The sequence below is a fragment of the Euprymna scolopes genome, chromosome 21 (assembly GCF_053919585.1).
Source record: "Euprymna scolopes isolate OS-2025 chromosome 21, ASM5391958v1, whole genome shotgun sequence".
NCBI classification, from domain to species: Eukaryota; Metazoa; Mollusca; class Cephalopoda; order Sepiida; family Sepiolidae; genus Euprymna; species Euprymna scolopes.
The window spans coordinates 100,467,837-100,487,301 of NC_136502.1; the positions used below are offsets into that span (position 1 = coordinate 100,467,837).

The 19,465-nt window shown below is 33.7% G+C and overlaps 1 protein-coding gene across 9 annotated transcripts in view; it reads left to right on the forward strand.

Annotated features, from left to right (window-relative positions):
• Positions 1–19,465, forward strand: part of LOC145242626 (uncharacterized) — a 377,218-nt gene that overhangs the window by 213,150 nt on the left and 144,603 nt on the right. For all 9 annotated transcript variants that reach the window (XM_080105747.1, XM_080105741.1, XM_080105740.1 and 6 more), the window contains one exon: positions 148–171. In XM_080105747.1, coding sequence (XP_079961873.1) covers positions 148–171 — 24 coding nt within the window. The remainder of the gene's footprint in view (positions 1–147; positions 172–19,465) is intronic.

The window sequence follows — 19,465 nt, forward strand, 5'->3', positions numbered from 1 at the left end:
AGATCTGTTTGTGTTTCTCTTTTATGATGACCCAAAATCTATTTTCAACATTTCTTTTGTTGTTCACTTGTTTTGCTGTCCATTTTTTTTTTTTTTTTCACTTTTTTAAGCTTTTATCAAATAATTCTTTTACTTTTATGTTTTTAGGTGGAAAAAACCACTAAGCAAAGGGTAAGTTATTTTTATTTTACTCTTAATATGTATTCAACCAAAAAAAATCACTTTGGCTCTAAATTCTGAGAATACTCGTTGTTTGGGGCAATACAGTGAATGGTTTCATGCACGATAATGGTTACATGCATGATCAGAATCTGCGTGCTAAAATAGCTACTTTCGTGTGTAGGCTTTAGATACTTCTTTCATCTTGAGATAATGTCAAAATATTACAGTTAAGATTAGTTGATGCTAAATTGAAAAAACATCCAAAATTCATTTTACCTACATTGTGTAATGGATTAAAAAAAATAGGGAAAAATGTACATCAGCAACTTAGTGAAAGTGTATGCATACCAAAATGTAAAGTGATATATTTGACAAGAAGTTTCAGATGAGTATTGATGCTTGAACGTTATAAGAATAAAAACTAGCAAAACTATGTCTTCACCAATCATATATTTTTGCTAGCCTGGAAGGATAATATTATAGTGAACAGACATATATAAACTGCATGTAATAGACTAGATTTCAACTTGGCACATCCAGATTGTCAGTCTGTGTCATTAACCAGTTATTTACTGTCATCCCCTACTCATTGTTATATCTGTATGAATAAATGCAGAATTCTTTGATTATTCACATATCCATATTAACGCCAAAATAGATATGTTTATTCTAATATGAATAATACATGAAATTTAATGAAAAATATTTTTTTAAGCAATTACAACTGATCATAGGCTGCATTTAGTTTATTTCAATAAGTAACTCTTCCGTTGTTATTTTTACTTTATTCTAATGTTTTGCTCTATATTTTATATAGGTTTACATGCATAAGAATATAAACGCAAATTTTAAAATTATTTTATTGACAATTTTAGTATAAGATAAAAAATAAAAGTAAGACTTAAGTTTTCTTTTTCAAAAAACATTTAATGTATATATTAGACATTCATTGTACATGTTGATGCATATATTTTCACTATTTTTTGTTTTTCTCTTTGTAATGAGGGGAGAGGGAATCATTTTTTTTTCTTTTTGAAGGAAGGATTGGCATAACGTTGAGAAAAGGTAGAGATAAAAAAAAATGATCCACCTTTTACTTCTATTTGTGTTGAGCATTTAGCAAGGAAAGATTTGATTAATTTTATGGTTTATTTTTATGTAAGTAAATTTAAAGACATTTTAATATGATCATCTATCTCTGTTTCTCCCATATATATATATATATATATATATATATATATATATATATTACTGGAACCTGCTGTCCATGAAAATTGCGAAACCTATCAAACTCTTGTTCCCACTCCTGAACACTGTAAAAGCAAGTTGCTGTTTATGGATTACAAACCTTGATAAAAAAGCTTAAAAAATGTCAAATTACTTTAAGAATAATGTAACTGCAGAAGTTAATGTTTGGTTAAATATTTGCGACATCTAGTTGGAAGTGATTTAAACTGATACCTCATTTTGGGAAAACATTGTTTTTTCTTATGAAAGAAATTGTGTTGATTGTGTGTATTGAAAATTGTGGCATTGTTTTATTTGGATCAAAACTGCAATAAAATGAAAATCCCAAAAGAAAAAAACATGCAAATATTTTTCTGCTTTGCTATTGTTTTGTTTAGGGATTTTTTTTTTATTTAAACATGATTTGGAAAGTTAAATATATTTACATCAAACAAAAATCTATTAAAGAAAGCTAGAATAAATGATTTATTTTATTTAATTTCCTTATCATTTGCCGCTAGATTGGAAAAGATGATACCTAGTTAAAACACAGTGGAACTTGTTAAGCGTTTTTCTGAAAAAGAAGCCTCAAGATGAAAATCTTAATACGTGTGAATGAAACATTTGTTATAAAGTTTGTTTTTCTTAAAAATAATTGCTAGTCAGCAGATAAAAAAATATCTTATTTTAATTTAAAAATGTTGAAAACAGATGATGACTATTTTGTGCCTATCTAAAAAGTAAACTTAAGCACTTGATTATACCGATTAAAAAAAACTTTGACACAATGAAAATAGTTCTGAATAACAGTGAAAAACAGTGGGGCTGATTATTAATTTGTATTCGAAACACATGCTCTTATGTTCTTTGAATTTATTTGTAGTTTCTTTGGCAGTCAGATCAGTGATATGTTGCATGATTGAACTCACTGCTCCAATTCTTTTTTTTTTTAGTGAATGTGTAGAAATATATTTTTGTTTTGAGCTTTGATCTAAGTGAGGAGAGGAAAGGAATAGTATATATGAAATGGGGAGTAAAGATTCCTCTCCTATCGTTATTCATAAAAAAGGAAAAGCAAATATTCATAACAATCACTTATGAAAATCTAAGAAATTATTCAACAGTAAAAAATTTTTTTCCAATCAATATGTGTCACATTTGACTAACCAGACAAATTACTTAGGCAGGGAACACGTACACATATTTGACTCCTTTTCATACATACAAGTTCGCTACTTATATATAATGTAATCTTTTCTATCATATTTGATCTTGACCTTCAGCTAGTGCTTGAAGAATGTGGTGAGATCCTTATCAGCAAAAGATGCAACTCCATAGTTTTAAGGAACCAAAAAAGTAATGTTTTGGGCATTTTTAAATGAATATATATAAAAAAAATAATGTGTTAGTTTTGACCATCCTCTCAGGAATTACCTCTTTCTTTTTTAAGGAAGTGAGGGTAATCGTCTTTTGAGTAAGTAGTATCTGCTCTGTTGCCATGATATCATGCTCACAGGTATTATCTTCTCTTTTTATGAGGCAATCCTCTCAGGTATTTCTTCTATTTTTGGCAGGCAGCATAGTATATGCCCATTCTTCATCATTGCATGATTACCTTTTCTGTTTGGGAGAAAGGATAGTGTACTACCTATTCTGTGATCATATCGTGCTTTCTAGAATTAATTCGTTCTTTATAGGAGGTGGTGTTTGTTCTGAAGCTCTGAGTCATTACCTCCTCCTTTAAGGGTCAGTGTAGTATATGTTCGGTCACCATAATAGCATCCTTTCAGGCTTACAAAAAAGTGTGAATGAAGGTAGCATGTTTTTGCTAGTATATGAATAAATGCAAAATTCTGTGGATATTTACACATCGTTAATATCAAAGTAGTTTATGTGGAATATTACTTAAATACAATTTTTATATTAGTCATACTACATTTTTAAAAGTCTGTCTTTTTTAATTTGATTGTATCAATTTTGTTATTATAAGTCATAGTTTTATATATAAGAAATTAATAAAATTAAAGGAGAAATAACTAAAATTAAATGTTTTATTGTTAAATTTAGGGTTAATTGTTTAATCGATACAATTTAGATTAAAAAAAATTTTAAACTAATTTTTTTTTTGTTTAAATTCATAAAAACTCGTAATTTTATGTAAAACAAATTTCAAACAATTTATATCAAAACAAAACCAAAGTTTTAGCATAGTCAAGTGCTTATTTTCAATTTAATTTTATATAATGATTTTTAAATACATGTTTAGCATGGTACACAATATTTACATTCTTGGAAATCTTTTTGCTGCTTATTCATACACAAATCCATATTTACCATTTTGCTTTTTTGTTTTTATTAATTTTTTCTCCAATAAAAAATGTATGTTGAGAGGACAATAACTTTTCTCAGTGTACAAGTGTAAAACTGATTTGATATTTTTTTTTATTTTACAAATAATAAAAAATTTTGTTCTTTTATTTTTTGCTGTTTAGCCATATTACCATGTTTGAATGGCAAAATATTTATCAAAAGAGAACATAATTTCAAATTCAAAAATTCTTTGCTTCTAGTTTGATTTTCAGCTTTTTGTTTCTAAGAACGTTTTTCTGCATTTTCTCAACTCAATTGTTCATTGTCTTAGAAGAATTTGCATGGAAATCAATAAACAAAGTTATTTCCTTCTTATTTGCTCCTTAGTTCCTTTTCGCTCCCTTAAACTTTGTCTTATCCCCCCCTTCCTCTTTCAATCTTTATATTTTCTTTTCAATTTTGCAGCATCTCTTTCCGTTTACCATGACCTTTTTAACTTCCTTCTCCATATTTTCTATATCTTTTGATTTTGACAACCTCTTATATGTGGAACTCCTTGTCTCTCTTTTGGCATTTCATTCTCTTTCAGAATTTAAGCTTTTTAATGCTTTATTTTGTTCTCCTTTTTTTGTCTATGGCTTTTTAAATCCTGCACTTCCTTTCCATAGCTCTTCAGCAGCTTTTTTTGTGTTAATTCTTGCCTTCAAACATGTCTTTTTGGCATCATGAAAGAGTGTCACTATAACTCTTACAAAAAGAACCTGTCCTGTAGACACCATTATGATTTTCTCATTGTAAATCTTAAATTATTATTAATAAAACAAAAACAGAAGGCATATTAATTACAGATGCCATAGTAACAACACCTCCCATCTTAAATATTTTTGACTTGTACATTTTCTCTACCTTAACTGATGCAACACTATTTTTATCTGGACAGTCAGGCGTAGCAATCTTGCTACTTGTTTACATTTCAGACACTATCTTCTACCCTAACACCCTCTTAACCTTACCATAACCACCCACTTTTTCGTCTGGCTTGGCTTGTTCTATGGAAACTACACATTTAATCTCCATTCAATATGATAAACCAGGTGGCTAAAAAAACCACCTTATGTTAACACCCACACTGTTCAAATAATCAGAACCTTTTCTTTATTATCATTTCTTTGACTCCTATTTGTAAATTTTGATTATTGGTAAATGCCTGTCTGCAATTATCTTCTTCTTTAAAACACATCTCTGTCTGTTCTCAGCTGTCCGTGGGGAGTTTGTAATCTTATTTATTGTTGTCTAGTGTAAGTAGGCTATTTTCATTAGACTTTGACACACGTACACATGAGCACATTTATAGAATCTATTAGATTCCCTCACCCTGCCTCCCCTTTGATTTTTATCCCTTGTAGCTTGTATAGTATGTATCGTGATAATTGGTCTTGCAGTGTGTTCAGTAATTTAACATTTTTACTTTCCAGTAAAAAGAATTTAACAATAAAACTTTAAAACTTTTAGAAAACGAATTTTGAGGTTTTTCTAGTGCCCTATCGGTTCAATACCTCAATTTCATAATTAATGTCTTGCTTCATCAATTTCTTTTATTGCTTTTGTGCCCTTTTTGGTGTTTAATATTAATTCTTTTAATAGCTCTTCTCCCACTCAAAACTCTCTACGTTCCTCCTCCTCCTCTCCTCCTTTTTCTTACTAGAGATTAACTTTTGTTCCCTTTTAAAATTTGATTCCCCTTTGCACTCTTCCTCTTTGCTTTTATTTCATCTTCATCTATTTCACATCTTCTTTTCATCTGAATTTGATTTAAAAATGAATACCACTTACTGATTTTAAGGCATTCAATATGGATTATATTTTAGTTCCAAATTAGAATGAAAAATGCAAAGCTCAAAATAGTTTGAACTAACTTGATGTGTTTCTGAATGAAAAGCATTTCAGGCTGGAGGTGGGGTCGGGTTAAATCACCTTCTTTGGCATTTTGTCTAAAGTAAACTTCCATAGCTGCCGATGTCCCTATCTTTAAAAACATATTTAATAGATTTGCAAGCTCATTTACGCAACTTAAACTGCAAAAGTATTTGTCTTTATGATGCCATTTGCTAGTGTGAGAGATAGAATGTGTCTCAAGTATTCAAGTTGTAATTAAAATAAGTGAATCTTTTACTGACATTTATTAACCTGCATATACAAGTGCATCAATATGAGGACAATTTTTTTTAACTAAAACTATTTTCTGGACAACTGGAGCTTCTTCATTGTATGGCTGTTGAGGTAAAAGACTTGCTGCAAAATAACATTTCTCAATTGGGTATGAATTATCTATTTTTTTTTCTTTTCTTAATGTAGAGAGGCTCTGTTTTTACTTTATAAAGTGCATAAGAATATTAAACAAACCTTCATAAATATATAGCATGCTATTTTTTTATTTTTTTTGTTTTTTTACATGGAAGTCACCACTTATCAAGGTCCGGAGGCCACTCGGGGACAAGGGTTATTGCATGTACAGTAATCAATGGGACAACATTGTAGCAATCGTTAGTAATGGAGATCTGATAAAGTGTCTTACTTAAGGGGACGGTTCATCAGGAACTTATTTATGTTGGACTTGAAGACATTCATGTTGTAGTCAGGTGGGAAACAGGCAAACAGAAGAGAGTTCCACAGGTGTGCACTTTAAGAAAGAAGCTTTGTTCATGGAATCTACGTTTTGATTTACGCACAGATAAAGAATGGGGGAAAATTACTGACAGTGGTTTCAGCTAGACATTTGTTTAGCATGAAAGATTGGCGAGGGAGGACTAGAGATTGAAGCTCAGACGAGCAATTGCCATGGAAATAACGATAGAACAAAGACAGGCTCGCAACGTCCCTTCTGTGGGAGAGAGGTTGCAGGGAAGAAAAAAGGGCATCTCCCATTAGGCAAAAAAAGTCTATTTTGTACTCTGTCAAGGCAGGATAGGCTGTTTTTAGCAGATCCTACCCAGATGTGGCAGCAGTACTCCATTCTTAGACGTACTTGGCTTTTATATAGATAAAGAATTGCATCAGCAGTGAGATATCTATTGGAGCGGTAGAAGGATCCCACCATTTTTCCAGCAACCTTGGCAATAGATTTGATGTACGTGTTCCATTTCAGATCAGGAGTAAAGGTCAATCCCAGAAGCTTGTCAAAACATTGAGCCTCCCCAAGATGAGAGCCATCCATTTCAATTGATGCCAGATGGGGATCAGAGCGTTGATGATGTAAAGATAGAAGCTTGGTTTTAGATGCATTAAAAGTAACCAGCCACCTCTTCGCCTATTGTACCATGCGCTCAAGATCAGAGGAGAGAATCAGAGAGAACTTTGTCATTTACGGCCTTTGATGTGTTACCATAGATGGTCATGTCATCAGCATATATGTCAACGAATGATTAAAGTATGTGTTTTGGGAGATCATTGATGTAGATCAGGAAGAGAGTTGGACCCAGGATGAACCCTTGAGGGACACCAGCATTAATACTGTGGGCTTCTGATTTCTGCCCAACAACCACTAATCTTATGAGCCTATCAGAGAGAAATGATTTAATAATTGAAAAAGCATTTCAAATTATACCATAGCTGGAAATCTTGTGTAGGCCTTTATGCCATACCTTATTGAAGGCCTTTAATATGTCAAGAGCAATTGCCCTAGAAAGGAAGCCTTTATCGAGAGATTCACTAATCCTATGAGATATAACCATTAGCACGTCTGCTGTAGATCTTGCAGAACAGAAGCCATATTGCATGTCACTAAGAAGGTTATTTCTGCTGAGGTGGTTGACTACTTCTTTATTTGATATGGATATCAGCAACTTACTCATGATACACAGGAGACATTGGTCTGTACTGAGAGGGAGATGACCTGTCACCTGAATTCTTTAATACAGAGCATACTGATGAGGTTTTGCAGGATGTTGGGAAGCAATTCTCCTTAAGACAACGCTTAAAGAGTTTTGTAAGTATGGGGGCAAGTTCTGGTTGAAGCTTTTTCAACACTATAATTGGAATGCCGTCAGGGCCAATTGCTTTACTGGAATCAAGGTTCTTGATCAGCTTGGTGACATCACGCACAGATATTTGTATGTTGCATAGCGTGTTGTCTGTTATAGGAGGAAATATGGGGAGTTGATGGCCATGGTCGCATAGGGTAGGATTAGCTGCAAAGTTCTTGGCAAATAGTTTGGCTTTGTCTAAAGCCGACGAGATGACCTCAGGTACATTGATGATGGTTGGGATAGAATGCACACTTCTGTTCCGGATCCTGTTTGCTATTTGCCAAAACTGGTGGGAACCAAGTCGTTGCTAAGCTACTTTGGATTTAACAGAATGAGCATATAGCTCTCTTGCATTTTTTATTACTCTTTTACAGTGGTTTCTGGCAGTCCTGAAAGCAGCTTTAGTCTCAGTACATCTATTACGTTGGTAGCTATGGAAAAAGTGATTTCTGTGCGCGATGGCAGCAACACATTCTGAGGAGAACCCTGACTGGCTTCGTTGGAATTTTTTGGATGGTATGAATCGATCTATACCTACAATTAACCATTCTGTCAGGTCTGATACTATAGAGAACACATCTTTTTTAAACATGGAATGCAGAGGTAGATCAGATATAAATGTATGGAAGCTATCCCAGTCAGCCATAGAGTATCGATATACTGTACGGTGGAGAGGTACGTCGGGAGACTTGTTAAGAATAAAATGTTTGATTTAATATATGATGAGTTGATATGATATGTTTAAAGGTACTATATTAATTGGAATTATATAAGCACCAACTCTGTATTTGCTCTGCCCATTCTAAACACTTTTTTTTTTCTGGAAAAGGAGGTTTGCAACTTATATTTTTTTGCAGGGCAAAACAGCAGAATCAAGGAGTTTGTCTTAAATTTTTTATGTATAGCTTATATCTGCATCACTTGTTGACATCTGTGGATCTTGGCAGCTTTTGTAATAGGAAGTGTGTTACTTATTGTCAACTTTACATAAACATTGCATTTTATTTGCTAATATCTATAGTATTTTACAATTTCATTCTTATTTTCACATAATATTTGAACCAAGTATATCATTTGTATTTTATTCATTAACATTTTACTTTTCTACTTAAATACTATTTACTTATTATACTCATTATTATTTACAGTAAAAACATTCTTAACCAAATTGAATTGAACATTTGAATATTTATTTCTATTAATAAAATATTGAAGCTTTGTCACTTTGAGATCATTTTTCAGAAATAATTGGAAAGCACAACTGTGTAAAGTATTTGTATTATTTGGATTCATCAAACTACTGTTCTCATCTTGAGTGTGATTTTAACGTTTTGGTCAATGTAACCTCCAACCTTCTTTAGGTGTATCTTGTCAAACTCAGGAATGTTTCTGTCGAACTCGAGAATTTAGATGGAATTTCAAGCAGAACTCTTTATTTACTTCACATGCTCTTGTTCCATCAGCCATGGTTGGATAGAGGTCCTAAGTAATTGACAATTGTTTTTTTTTGGTCACTGAGGATTGAACCTTCAACCTTCAGGAGAATATCACTTTTAACAATTGATTTTTCCAAGTACTCTAATCACTGCACCACGTGTCCTAGTGGGCAATTTTGGTATGAATTTTAGTAGCCTTAAACCTATTTTTTTTCCAGTTGTAAATATCTATTTATTACTAATTATCACTATATATATATATATATATATATATATATATATATATGTTTTTACTTATTGCTTGTATATATTATCTATTGTTTATAATTAATAGTTCCCATATCATATTAAATTCTATACTAGGTCTACTCGGTAATTGGTTGTTCCCTAACATATGTGCTGTTCTTTGAGCTGTCTTACTCTCCACAGTTTTTCTCTGTCTATAATTTTTACTTCATCCGATAATGGTAGATGGTTTCCCTTTTCCTTCCAGATATGGTCAGCAATACCTGATTTTTAAATCTCTCCACGTACTACGGCTTTTCAATGTTCTTTTAACCATACTTTTAGTGGACGACGTGTCTCACCTTTGTATAGTTTTCCACATTTACATTGGATTTCATATACACAGTTCTTGATGATTTTTTTCTGTAGAGGCTTGACTCTCACAAGCTGTTTCCAAAGAGTTGAATCACTTCTGAATACTGTCCTGATGTCATATGGATTATATATATTCATTAAAGATTTTGCAGACAAGCCCTTCATGTATGGTATACAAACTGTAGTGAGTTTCTGAGTGGTGTCCTTGGAGCTGATGTCATTCTCTCTGGATAGTTGTTTCGGTGGAGGGTTTCTCTTAAGCTGTCCATCTGTTACATGAAAAATGCTTGTCCCCTTTTTCATGTAAGTAAAAATAAAGAGAATTAGTAAATGAAAATAAAATTAGAGAAAACGGGAATCGAACCCTGGAGATAAGTTTTAAAGAACAATAGGTTTTAAATGGAATGTCCAGTAAATTGTTGATTCTGATAAAATAAATAATAAATATAATTTTGGCTGGAATCTATTCATTGTAGAAAGAATGTTGCATAATAAAAAATGGGTTAAATGAGTTAGATATGTAGGTTGAATTCCTTTGTGAGAACAACAAAGAAAAATGGGAAATCAGAATGTTTTGAAGTGGGCAGGTCGCGCGTGTTGATGGCATGTGAGTTGTGGTCACGTTGGCCGGACATGCATGAATTTCTCAAGTGAGAGTTAGTTAGGAAGAGAAGTCAGAAGGGAGGCAGAGAGTCAGACGAGAGTCCGACCAGTTCGAAATTTGGCCCGTCTGGAAGCGAGAGGGTTTTAAACAGAAAAAGAAAATGTAAGAAGAAACTTTGAATTCCTGGATGCAAGCCATTGACCGGTCAAGTAGAAGAATAAATGCTCATCATGTTTTTATAACTGCCGTCTCCTGTGTCCATCATTACATGAAAAAGGTATTGTCAATTTATATATAAGAACTATCCGAAATTCATTATCTAAAAAATATATGTTTAGAAAGTATATGTGTCATTCTATTTATGTTATATAAACACTCCCGTTCATACAAACTGTCAAAGCATAAATGCCAACCTATCGGTCTGTCTATCTATATATTAAATTCCCTCTCAAAGTGTAATTATATGTACTCTCTCTCAATTATAAACTCTTTCATTTATATACACCTCTTAATGTCTCCATATCTCACGACATGAACACTTACACATGAACCTCAAAGATCTCTTGCTTCCATGAACACTCTTAAGACTCCTTAAGATGAATACAAAAGAATTTACATTCATCATTGTAATAATAACACTACGTAACACATCTCCTCTTTATATGCACTGCTGTTACTACATGTTGCTTTTGCTCAGTGTTGTAAGCAATGGATGATTCCTTTCTTTATGTTAAATGGATAGTGGGAGTAGAAAATTAGGTACTGTCCAGTGAAGGTTGACTTTTGGTATACAGATGACATAAACCCCTGACGAGTGCGGGTTATTAGCACATCTAGGAACGATAGTTTGTTATGTTCTTTTTCCACCATGAACTATGTAGTTGGACAAATCAAGTTCACATGGTCTAGTAATGTTTGAACATCTTCCTGATGGAGCCAGAGTATGAATGTGTCATCTACATATCACTACCACATTGTTGGCTTTAGTGGTGTTGATCCTAATGCCATTTTCTCAGAGTATTCCATGTATGCATTGGCCAGTGCTGGGGACAATGGTGATTCCAGACCTTCTTCTTGCTGATATATATCAGATCTCATCATGAAGTATGTAGTTTCTATACAGAAGGTCAACATTTCTATTATATTGAGATGCAAGTGCGTTCCTTCAGTTAGACATCAGAAGTCAGCTTATCCCATACTACTGTCAGTCTGATCAGTGGGTACTTTTGTGAACAGACTCACCACATCTAGACTCACCATCTGGTTGGAATGAATGGGAGCATTGTTTATTATTTCCAAGAAGTGAGCTGAATTCTTGACGTTGGAGATTTGCCGATGATTGGGGGTGATTATATTTACCGGCTCAGTGGATGGCATGCTGAACCTCAGGCACTGACTATGGACCTTAATGGAATAGTGTCCTTGTGGATCTTAGGGAGTCCGTATAGGTGTGGTAGCTTGCTGTACAAGCTGTCTGTATTTTGCAGGTTGTATTAGGTCCTTATTCTTACTGAGGATCTGCGACGGCTTCCTTTCCGTTTTCAAGGTCGGATTCTTTTTCACTTTACAGTATCCACCAAATTCTATTAAATCTGCTAACTTCTTGGAATATTCTGCCTTCTCCATTAACTGTAGCATTGCCTTTGTCTGCTGGTTGTATTATAATGTCACAGCACAGGGACTTGATAGCCAATACTTCTTCTTTCAAGAGGTTTAATTTGGAGGCTTTGAATTTTTGAGTGCTTGTCTCACTTTCTACCTTAGGTCATCTCCTTGTGCTTTGGGTTTATTCAAGGCTGCCTACTCTATTGGAGCTATTATATCTAAGTATGGAATTTGCTTGATAGTTGTGGCGAGTTGAGACCTTTGTTTAGCACTGAGGGAGTTAGCTGACGTTTACTTTTGTTGATAATGGCTCTTATTGGACGTCCTCAGCTTTTAGATTTTAGTGGGCGACCAAAAAACACAATTGCGAATTACTTAAGACCTCTATCCAGTCATGGCTGATGCAACAAGAACATGCTACCCACATGTATTCAATAAAGGGTTCCGCTCAAAATTCCATCCCGATTCCTGAGTTTGACAGAAACATTGCCGAGTTCAACAAGATACACCTGAAGAAGGTCAGACATCGACTAAAACGTTGTGAAAATAACACTCAAGATGAGAACAGTAGTTCAATGAATCCAAATAATATGAATAACTAATCCTCATCTCAAAAATTCAGAAATGTGTAAAGTATTATGTAATTTGCGAAAAAATTATTTTACTGGAATCAGAGAAGAGAAATAGAATTTAAGAGAAGGCTTTTGGCAACATTCAATAAAAACATCAGTAAAACGAAATTTTTTAATCAAATAGATTTACATATAAAAAATTTTGTCTATGTTTACTTAAATCTTATATGAAACAAGTAGCAAATTTTAATTTCTGAAAGCATTTCAGGCAAAGTTATACAGAAAGGTACACATTTTAGATTACAAATAGAAAATTTGCTACTAGTCTCTTGCTCCTGGTCAGAGTTCTAAAGAGAGTCGCCAACCTGATAGGTCCTGAACTGTCATCTAAGCTTCGGCCTCTGTCCCATCAATGAAATGTTGCATCCCTCTGCCTGTTCTACAAGTATTTTAATGGTGACAATGAATTACAAACCCTTGTACTTCCTCGATGTAAATACTCCCAGCAAACCCGACTATATATATATATATATATATATAATTACCAAAACTAATTTATGTTCATATAATGAATAAGCAAGTTAAAGGTTTAGAAGTTGAATACTTTTATTAATTGTACTTCAAACAAGTACAGATCAGTTTGTTAATATTATCTTTTTTAAATAGTCTGTTGGGAGAAAGAAAGAAAGGTTTTCCTATGAGCTCTGTACCCCTGCTTTATTTTCACCCTGAGATGAGCTATGTCTTGACTTTAATTAGAAGTACTTGTCATCTGTCATGGAGAGTTTGATTCCGCACCAAAAGACCACCTATACAATCAGTCAGTAGACCACCTTACATATATGACGCTGATAAAAACCTGAAGACAAATTTTGCCAGAATCTTCTCAACTCCAAGAGATAATTTCTTTACCCATCTCTAGTTTAATAGTGAGGCTGACATGAGAATAAATATGATTTCTGCATGCGACAAATCTGAATTGTATTTTCGCTATCATATCACTACCAAGAACAGTGGCATTTTAACATGGTTGAAACAAGCTGTCTGGACATTAGAAGCCTGTAACTGTCGACGATACTTTTATCCATGATATCCGACATGGTTTATCTAGAGCGAATCTTTTTCTTTTTTTTTTTTAGCTATCTCCTTTTTTATTGGCCAGATTATTATTGATTCTCTTATTGAAAGAATATTGTTTGCCCAATTGTTGAGCTTTTCCAACTTGTAAAGTAATCCCTATATCATCCATTAATATTTTGTAAGTTGCACCTTGTTTTCTTTCATTGTTTTAATATGATTTACTATGATCTTTGCCTATTGTTTGATGACAGTAGTTTGGCTCCTCTTCTCACATAATATCTTTCTTTTTTATCTGTTCCTAGTATGTTTCTTTATTTGATATAAATATTTGTTTTTAAATCATAACTTGTTTTTTTTTCGCATTGTATCTGGCTTGTTTGTTTTGTTCCTTTTCACTGTATTTGGTGTCTTGAACTGGAGAATCTTGTCATCTCCATATGTTCTGTTGCTGTCTAACCAGCCGATTCAGGCTTTTTATATATTTTTTATTTATTATTGTTACATGTATACTGCTGTAGTCCCAATGGAGGATGAGCATGACACTTAGCAAGTATCAAATTGATACAATCAGTTTCATTTTGTTCTATACTGCCATTTTTCATTTTCTTTTGTGCTATAAGACCATCAAATATTTGTATAATAAAAGATGTGACAGATATGTATGTAATCATTGTTGTTTGCAATACCTGAAGTTGACTTTTTTAAACTTTAATTGCAAGTAAAATTCCAAACAAAGATTTTACTTATTATAAACCATCTTCCTGTTAATTTCGGTGTTATGTGATCCGTAGCTTAAGACTTGACTGTTTTATTTATAGAAGATAATAGGTAAAAATGGTTGATTTGTAATTACTTATTACTGTGCTTTTTTTTTCAAAATTATTGTTGAATAGAAATGAATTTCTAGCTTTAATTAAAATTTAAAGGCAAATTTTATGGTTTATTAAATCAAAATAAGCATATGCTTCTGTCATAAAAGACTTAATAGAATTTAGTAAACAAATGTTTCTCCTTACTTCAGCATTCCTTAAGCAATCACAAACTGATTATAATTCCTTGTTTCTTGTAATGAGGTATTTGTATACTTTATTTCTATGAGTATTTGTGGAAACAATCCTTTGATTGTTAGCATTCATTTGTTGCTTATTGAATATTACAATTTACTGATAAACTAAAGTTGATTTCAAATTCAGTAAATTCCTTTGTGCTCAAGTTTTATTTGATCTTTGTAGAATGTTACCTTTTTTTAAAATAAAAAAAAAACTCTTTTATTACCATAGAGACATTTAACTGATATTTTATTTTTTGAGAGTTTATCAAACTTCTTTTTTCTTGACATATTTATATTCTATTTAGAACTTGACTTTCAAATATATATTTTGTCCTTTTAATGTTCTATCGCCAAAATAAGTTTTAACGATTAAACTGATTTCAGCTTTGAAATGACTCCATCTATTTGCATTGGTATATTTTGTTTGTTTCTCTTCAAACTTTGGATTTAATAATCTAATATTTAATTAATGGATTATGTCAAGATTATTTTTAACAAAATAATCTTGTAGGAAATTATGTGGAGTCTTATTAAAAGATTGATATTCTTAAAATTGTAGAAATCTATTTTCAACTTTTATGATTTTTTGAAAGTTTATTTTTACCAGTGAATCTCAATTACATTTTTATAGACATCAGATTATTTCCTATGTATTTTTTTGTTCTTTTTGGTTTAGCCATGTTGGCTATTCAATTTTTGGTTTAGCCATGTTGGCTATTCAATTTTTGGTTTAGCCATGTTGGCTATTCAATTTCCCAATAAAAAATGTTGAATACATATGCATATCTTGACTTTTTTTTAATTACTTATTCAGTATTCTCTTTGTACAACTATTATTTGGTGCTTCAACTGTAAGCCATCAAGTCTAGTGTCTTTGTTTTTTTTTATCTAGCTAGTAAGTTACATTATGAACTTTAAAGAAAGCTCAGAAACTTTCTTCATGTTGCCTAGGTAATAATAGTGAGATAATTCTTCAGTGCAGGAAGGTAATTTATAGAAGTGTTGAACGCAACTCAGAAGCAAAAAACATGTTTCATCATCATTATCATCACATCTATTTTGGCATGCTGGGATGCGTTTGATGTCTTTTAGAAATTGACTTTTAAACTAACCTACTTTTGACCAGGTCTTTTAAGTCCATTTTTATCACTTTCTCCCATGTTTTACTTGGCCTTCCAACATAAACTGATCTTGTTACCTCAACTGTTTTACTGACCAACAACTTTCATTCATTACTTCAATGTGATCACACTAGTGAAGTTTTCTGTTTTTAACACACATATCTATACTGTCCAGATTTAATCTCCCACTGAGGTAATCACAATTAAGCCTGTCTTTAAGACTCACATTTCACATCAATCTTATCATTCTCATATCTTTTCTCTTCATGCAACACGCCCTCAACCTTCATTGGCTAGGTTTCACTCCCATATACAATCACACTGCATACACACACATGATACAGTAATACTATTCTTCTTGGAGTAATGCAGAACCTCTTTGAACTTAGTCCATTCATTCCTAACTCTTGCAATCACATTAGCACCTTCTTCCTGCATTCTAACAAAACATCTTGGTAGCCTCAATAGCTTTACCATCCAGATATACTTTCTCTATATCAGAGTTCTCATCCATCTCCATTGTCTTATACTTCTTTCAGTCAAACTAATTATCCTCCTCCATTGCATTTCTCTATACACAATGCTTATAAGTATCATGAAAAATCGAAACTGAATACCTTTCCATAAACTAAATGGGGGGACTGTTCTCTTTTGGGGAGCTTTCCAACACTACAACCTCTGATCATCACTTTGGAACATTTACTTTTAAGCTTTTACTTTCCATAGCATTCCATAAAGTAGCAAGTAAACCTTCCATCGTCTCAGAAGCAAGTACTTAATAATAAGAACATACAGCATCTCTTCTGGACAACTTGTACGAAACTCCTTGGACAATCATTCTAAGATACAAATAAAAAGCAATAGACTCTGCAGAACCCTTATGTATTCCTACTTTAACATTAAAGCAGTAAATAAATGTGTTGTTAATTCTACCATGACTTTGAGCATTTCTGTACATTGTTTAAACAATCTTCATCAATCACTTGTTTGTTTTGAGTTTATGTGAAGCCCACTAGACAACCTCTCCCAAGATCTACAAAAGCAAAATACAGGTTCTTCCTCCTCTTAAGAATTATTATTATTCTCGGTGCTAATGCAGAGAGTGATCCGCACTATTTTTAAAATTGTATTTCCAAGTTTAATTAAAGTTTTATGTTTTTTTTTTTATTCAATTGTAAGGTTAAAGTACATAATAGGTACAAAACACCCTCCCCCTCGCCATGTTAAGAATGGCTTTTTAAATAATATTATTATTTCAGCACGGATCACTCTCTGCATGAGTACCTTATTCTCAGATGTTATATAAATATCCTTTCACAGTTTTTATGGAGACAAGTTTATTTATTCAAAAAGAAGATCTCTCCGTTCATACTTTAGGATATTTCCTCCAAAATGACTTTAGGTTTAAAGATGTGGATTTTTTTTTTTTTAAATTACATTTTCACCCCAAACAAGGCACATTGCCACTTTGATGTAGGGGGCTACTATCAGGGACATAAGTATCAAGGGTATTGTGTAGGAAGTTGGGCAGCAAGATGTCGGTTCACGTTACACTGGAACTTGTGTATGTCAGTACAGTTGGGGAAGCAGGGACCTGGAAGGGAATTCCAAAGTCTAGCTGTTCTGGAGAAGAAACTACTGGAGTAGAAGACACTCTTACATCTAGGGATATCTACTGTGAAGGGGTGGGATTTAGCTACTTGTTGGGTTTGTCGGGGGTATTTACGTCGAGGGGTACAAGTGCTTGCAGTTCGCCAGAGCATTCACCGTTAAAGTACTTGTAGAACAGGCAGAGCGATGTGACATTTCGTCAATGGGACAGAGGCTGAAGCTTAGATGACAGTACAGGATGTATCAGATTGGCAACTCTCTTTTGAACCTTGTCTAGGAGCGAGAGACTAGTGGCAGATGCACCAGCCCAAATATGACAACAATACTCCATACATGAGCGAATGGTGGCCTTATAGACGTATAGGATACTTTCGGGCGTTAGTAGCTTTCTAGCACGGTAGAGAGAACCCACCTTCGCAGCGGTCCTGGCAATACTCTCAATGTAATTGTTCCAACTTATGTTTCCTGTGAACGTTAGGCCGAGGAGTTTAAAAGATGTACTTTCAGATAAAGAATCATTGGCCATTGATATTGGCGGTAGGGAAGGTTTCTTGTTATCATTGAAGGAAACAAGTTTAGTCTTGGCAGCATTGAATGTGACCATCCATTTTTGTCCCCATTCCACTACAGATCGGAGGTCTTCCTCTAGTGTTTCTGCCATTTCTTTAGATATGTGTTCATTTGTTTTCCTGTTATGACTGTTATAGAGCATGGTGTCGTCAGCATATATACCCATCTCACAGACAATTTTGTCAGGGAGGTCATTTATGAATATGAGGAATAACAGAGGTCCAAGGATAGACCTCTGAGGCACTCCCACATTTATATCATATTGTTTAGATGTACGACCGTCAAGGACAACCTGAATTTTTCTCCTATCTAAGAAGGATTTAATTATGTTATGTATTCTTCCACTGATACCGTATTATCTGATTTTCTTGAGAAGACTCTCATGCCATACTCTGTCAAAAGCCTTAGATATATCTAGAGCTACCGCTCTACCCTCTCCTGCTTTGTTCAGTAAATTGTATATACGTTCTGAGATTACAGTTAGGATGTCTGCTGTGGAACGGGCTTGCCTAAATCCATATTGTTGGTCAGTCAGAAGTTTAGCATCTGTAAGGTGATGGACTAGAGCTTGGTTAATTATAGTCTCAAATATTTTGGCGAAAAGTGGAAGGAGGCTAATGAGGCGATAATTTACTGGGTCAGTTCTTTCGCCAGAATTCTTAAAAACTGGTACTACAGAAGCAGTTTTCCATCAGCCAGGAAAGCAAGATTCATTGAGGCATTTGTTGTAAAGTTTGGAGAGAACTGGATCTACTTCAGTGGTGCACTTTTTTAATAGCACAGCTGGGATGAGATCAGGTCCACATGCTTTTGAAGTATCAAGATTTCTTATGATAGCATGCACCTGAGAAGGGGTGATTTTCAGATTGTCTAGTGTGGCATCTGTCCACAAAGGAAAGCCAGGGAGGGGGTGGTTAGCAGGGCCCAGTGTGGAGTTGGAGGCAAACCGTCTGGCAAGCATGTTAGCCTTCTCAGTTACAGAGCAAACAACCTCATGATTGTTGGATAGTGGGGGAATTGTTGATTGCCCATTATTTACTACACTGTTGTAGATTTTTCAGAAGTCACGGGTTTCTAATTTCTGTGCTTCGATGCGCTTTTTGGTGGTTTCAGTAAATTCTCTCTTAGCTGTCGCTATTTCTTTCTTACAGTTATTTCTGGCTTCTTTATACTTCTGTCTGTTTGATCTGGACTTATGACGGTTAAATTTGCGATATGCATGCTGCCTTTGCGCTATGGCACCTGCACAAGTAGACGTAAACCATTGAGGAGAGTGGTGCTTGCTATAAAATTTGCGCATGGGAACATGTGCTTCAATTGCCGTTTTGAACCATTCAGTGGTCTCATTTGCGCAATGTTCAGCAGGAAGTGAAAAGATATTTTGCCATGGGGCGTTCCTGATGAGATTCCTGATGGCTTCCCAGTCAGCCTTTTTATAATATCTCGTTTTTTTGAGCAGTGGCTCTTCAGTTTTGGCTCTAGAGTTTAGGG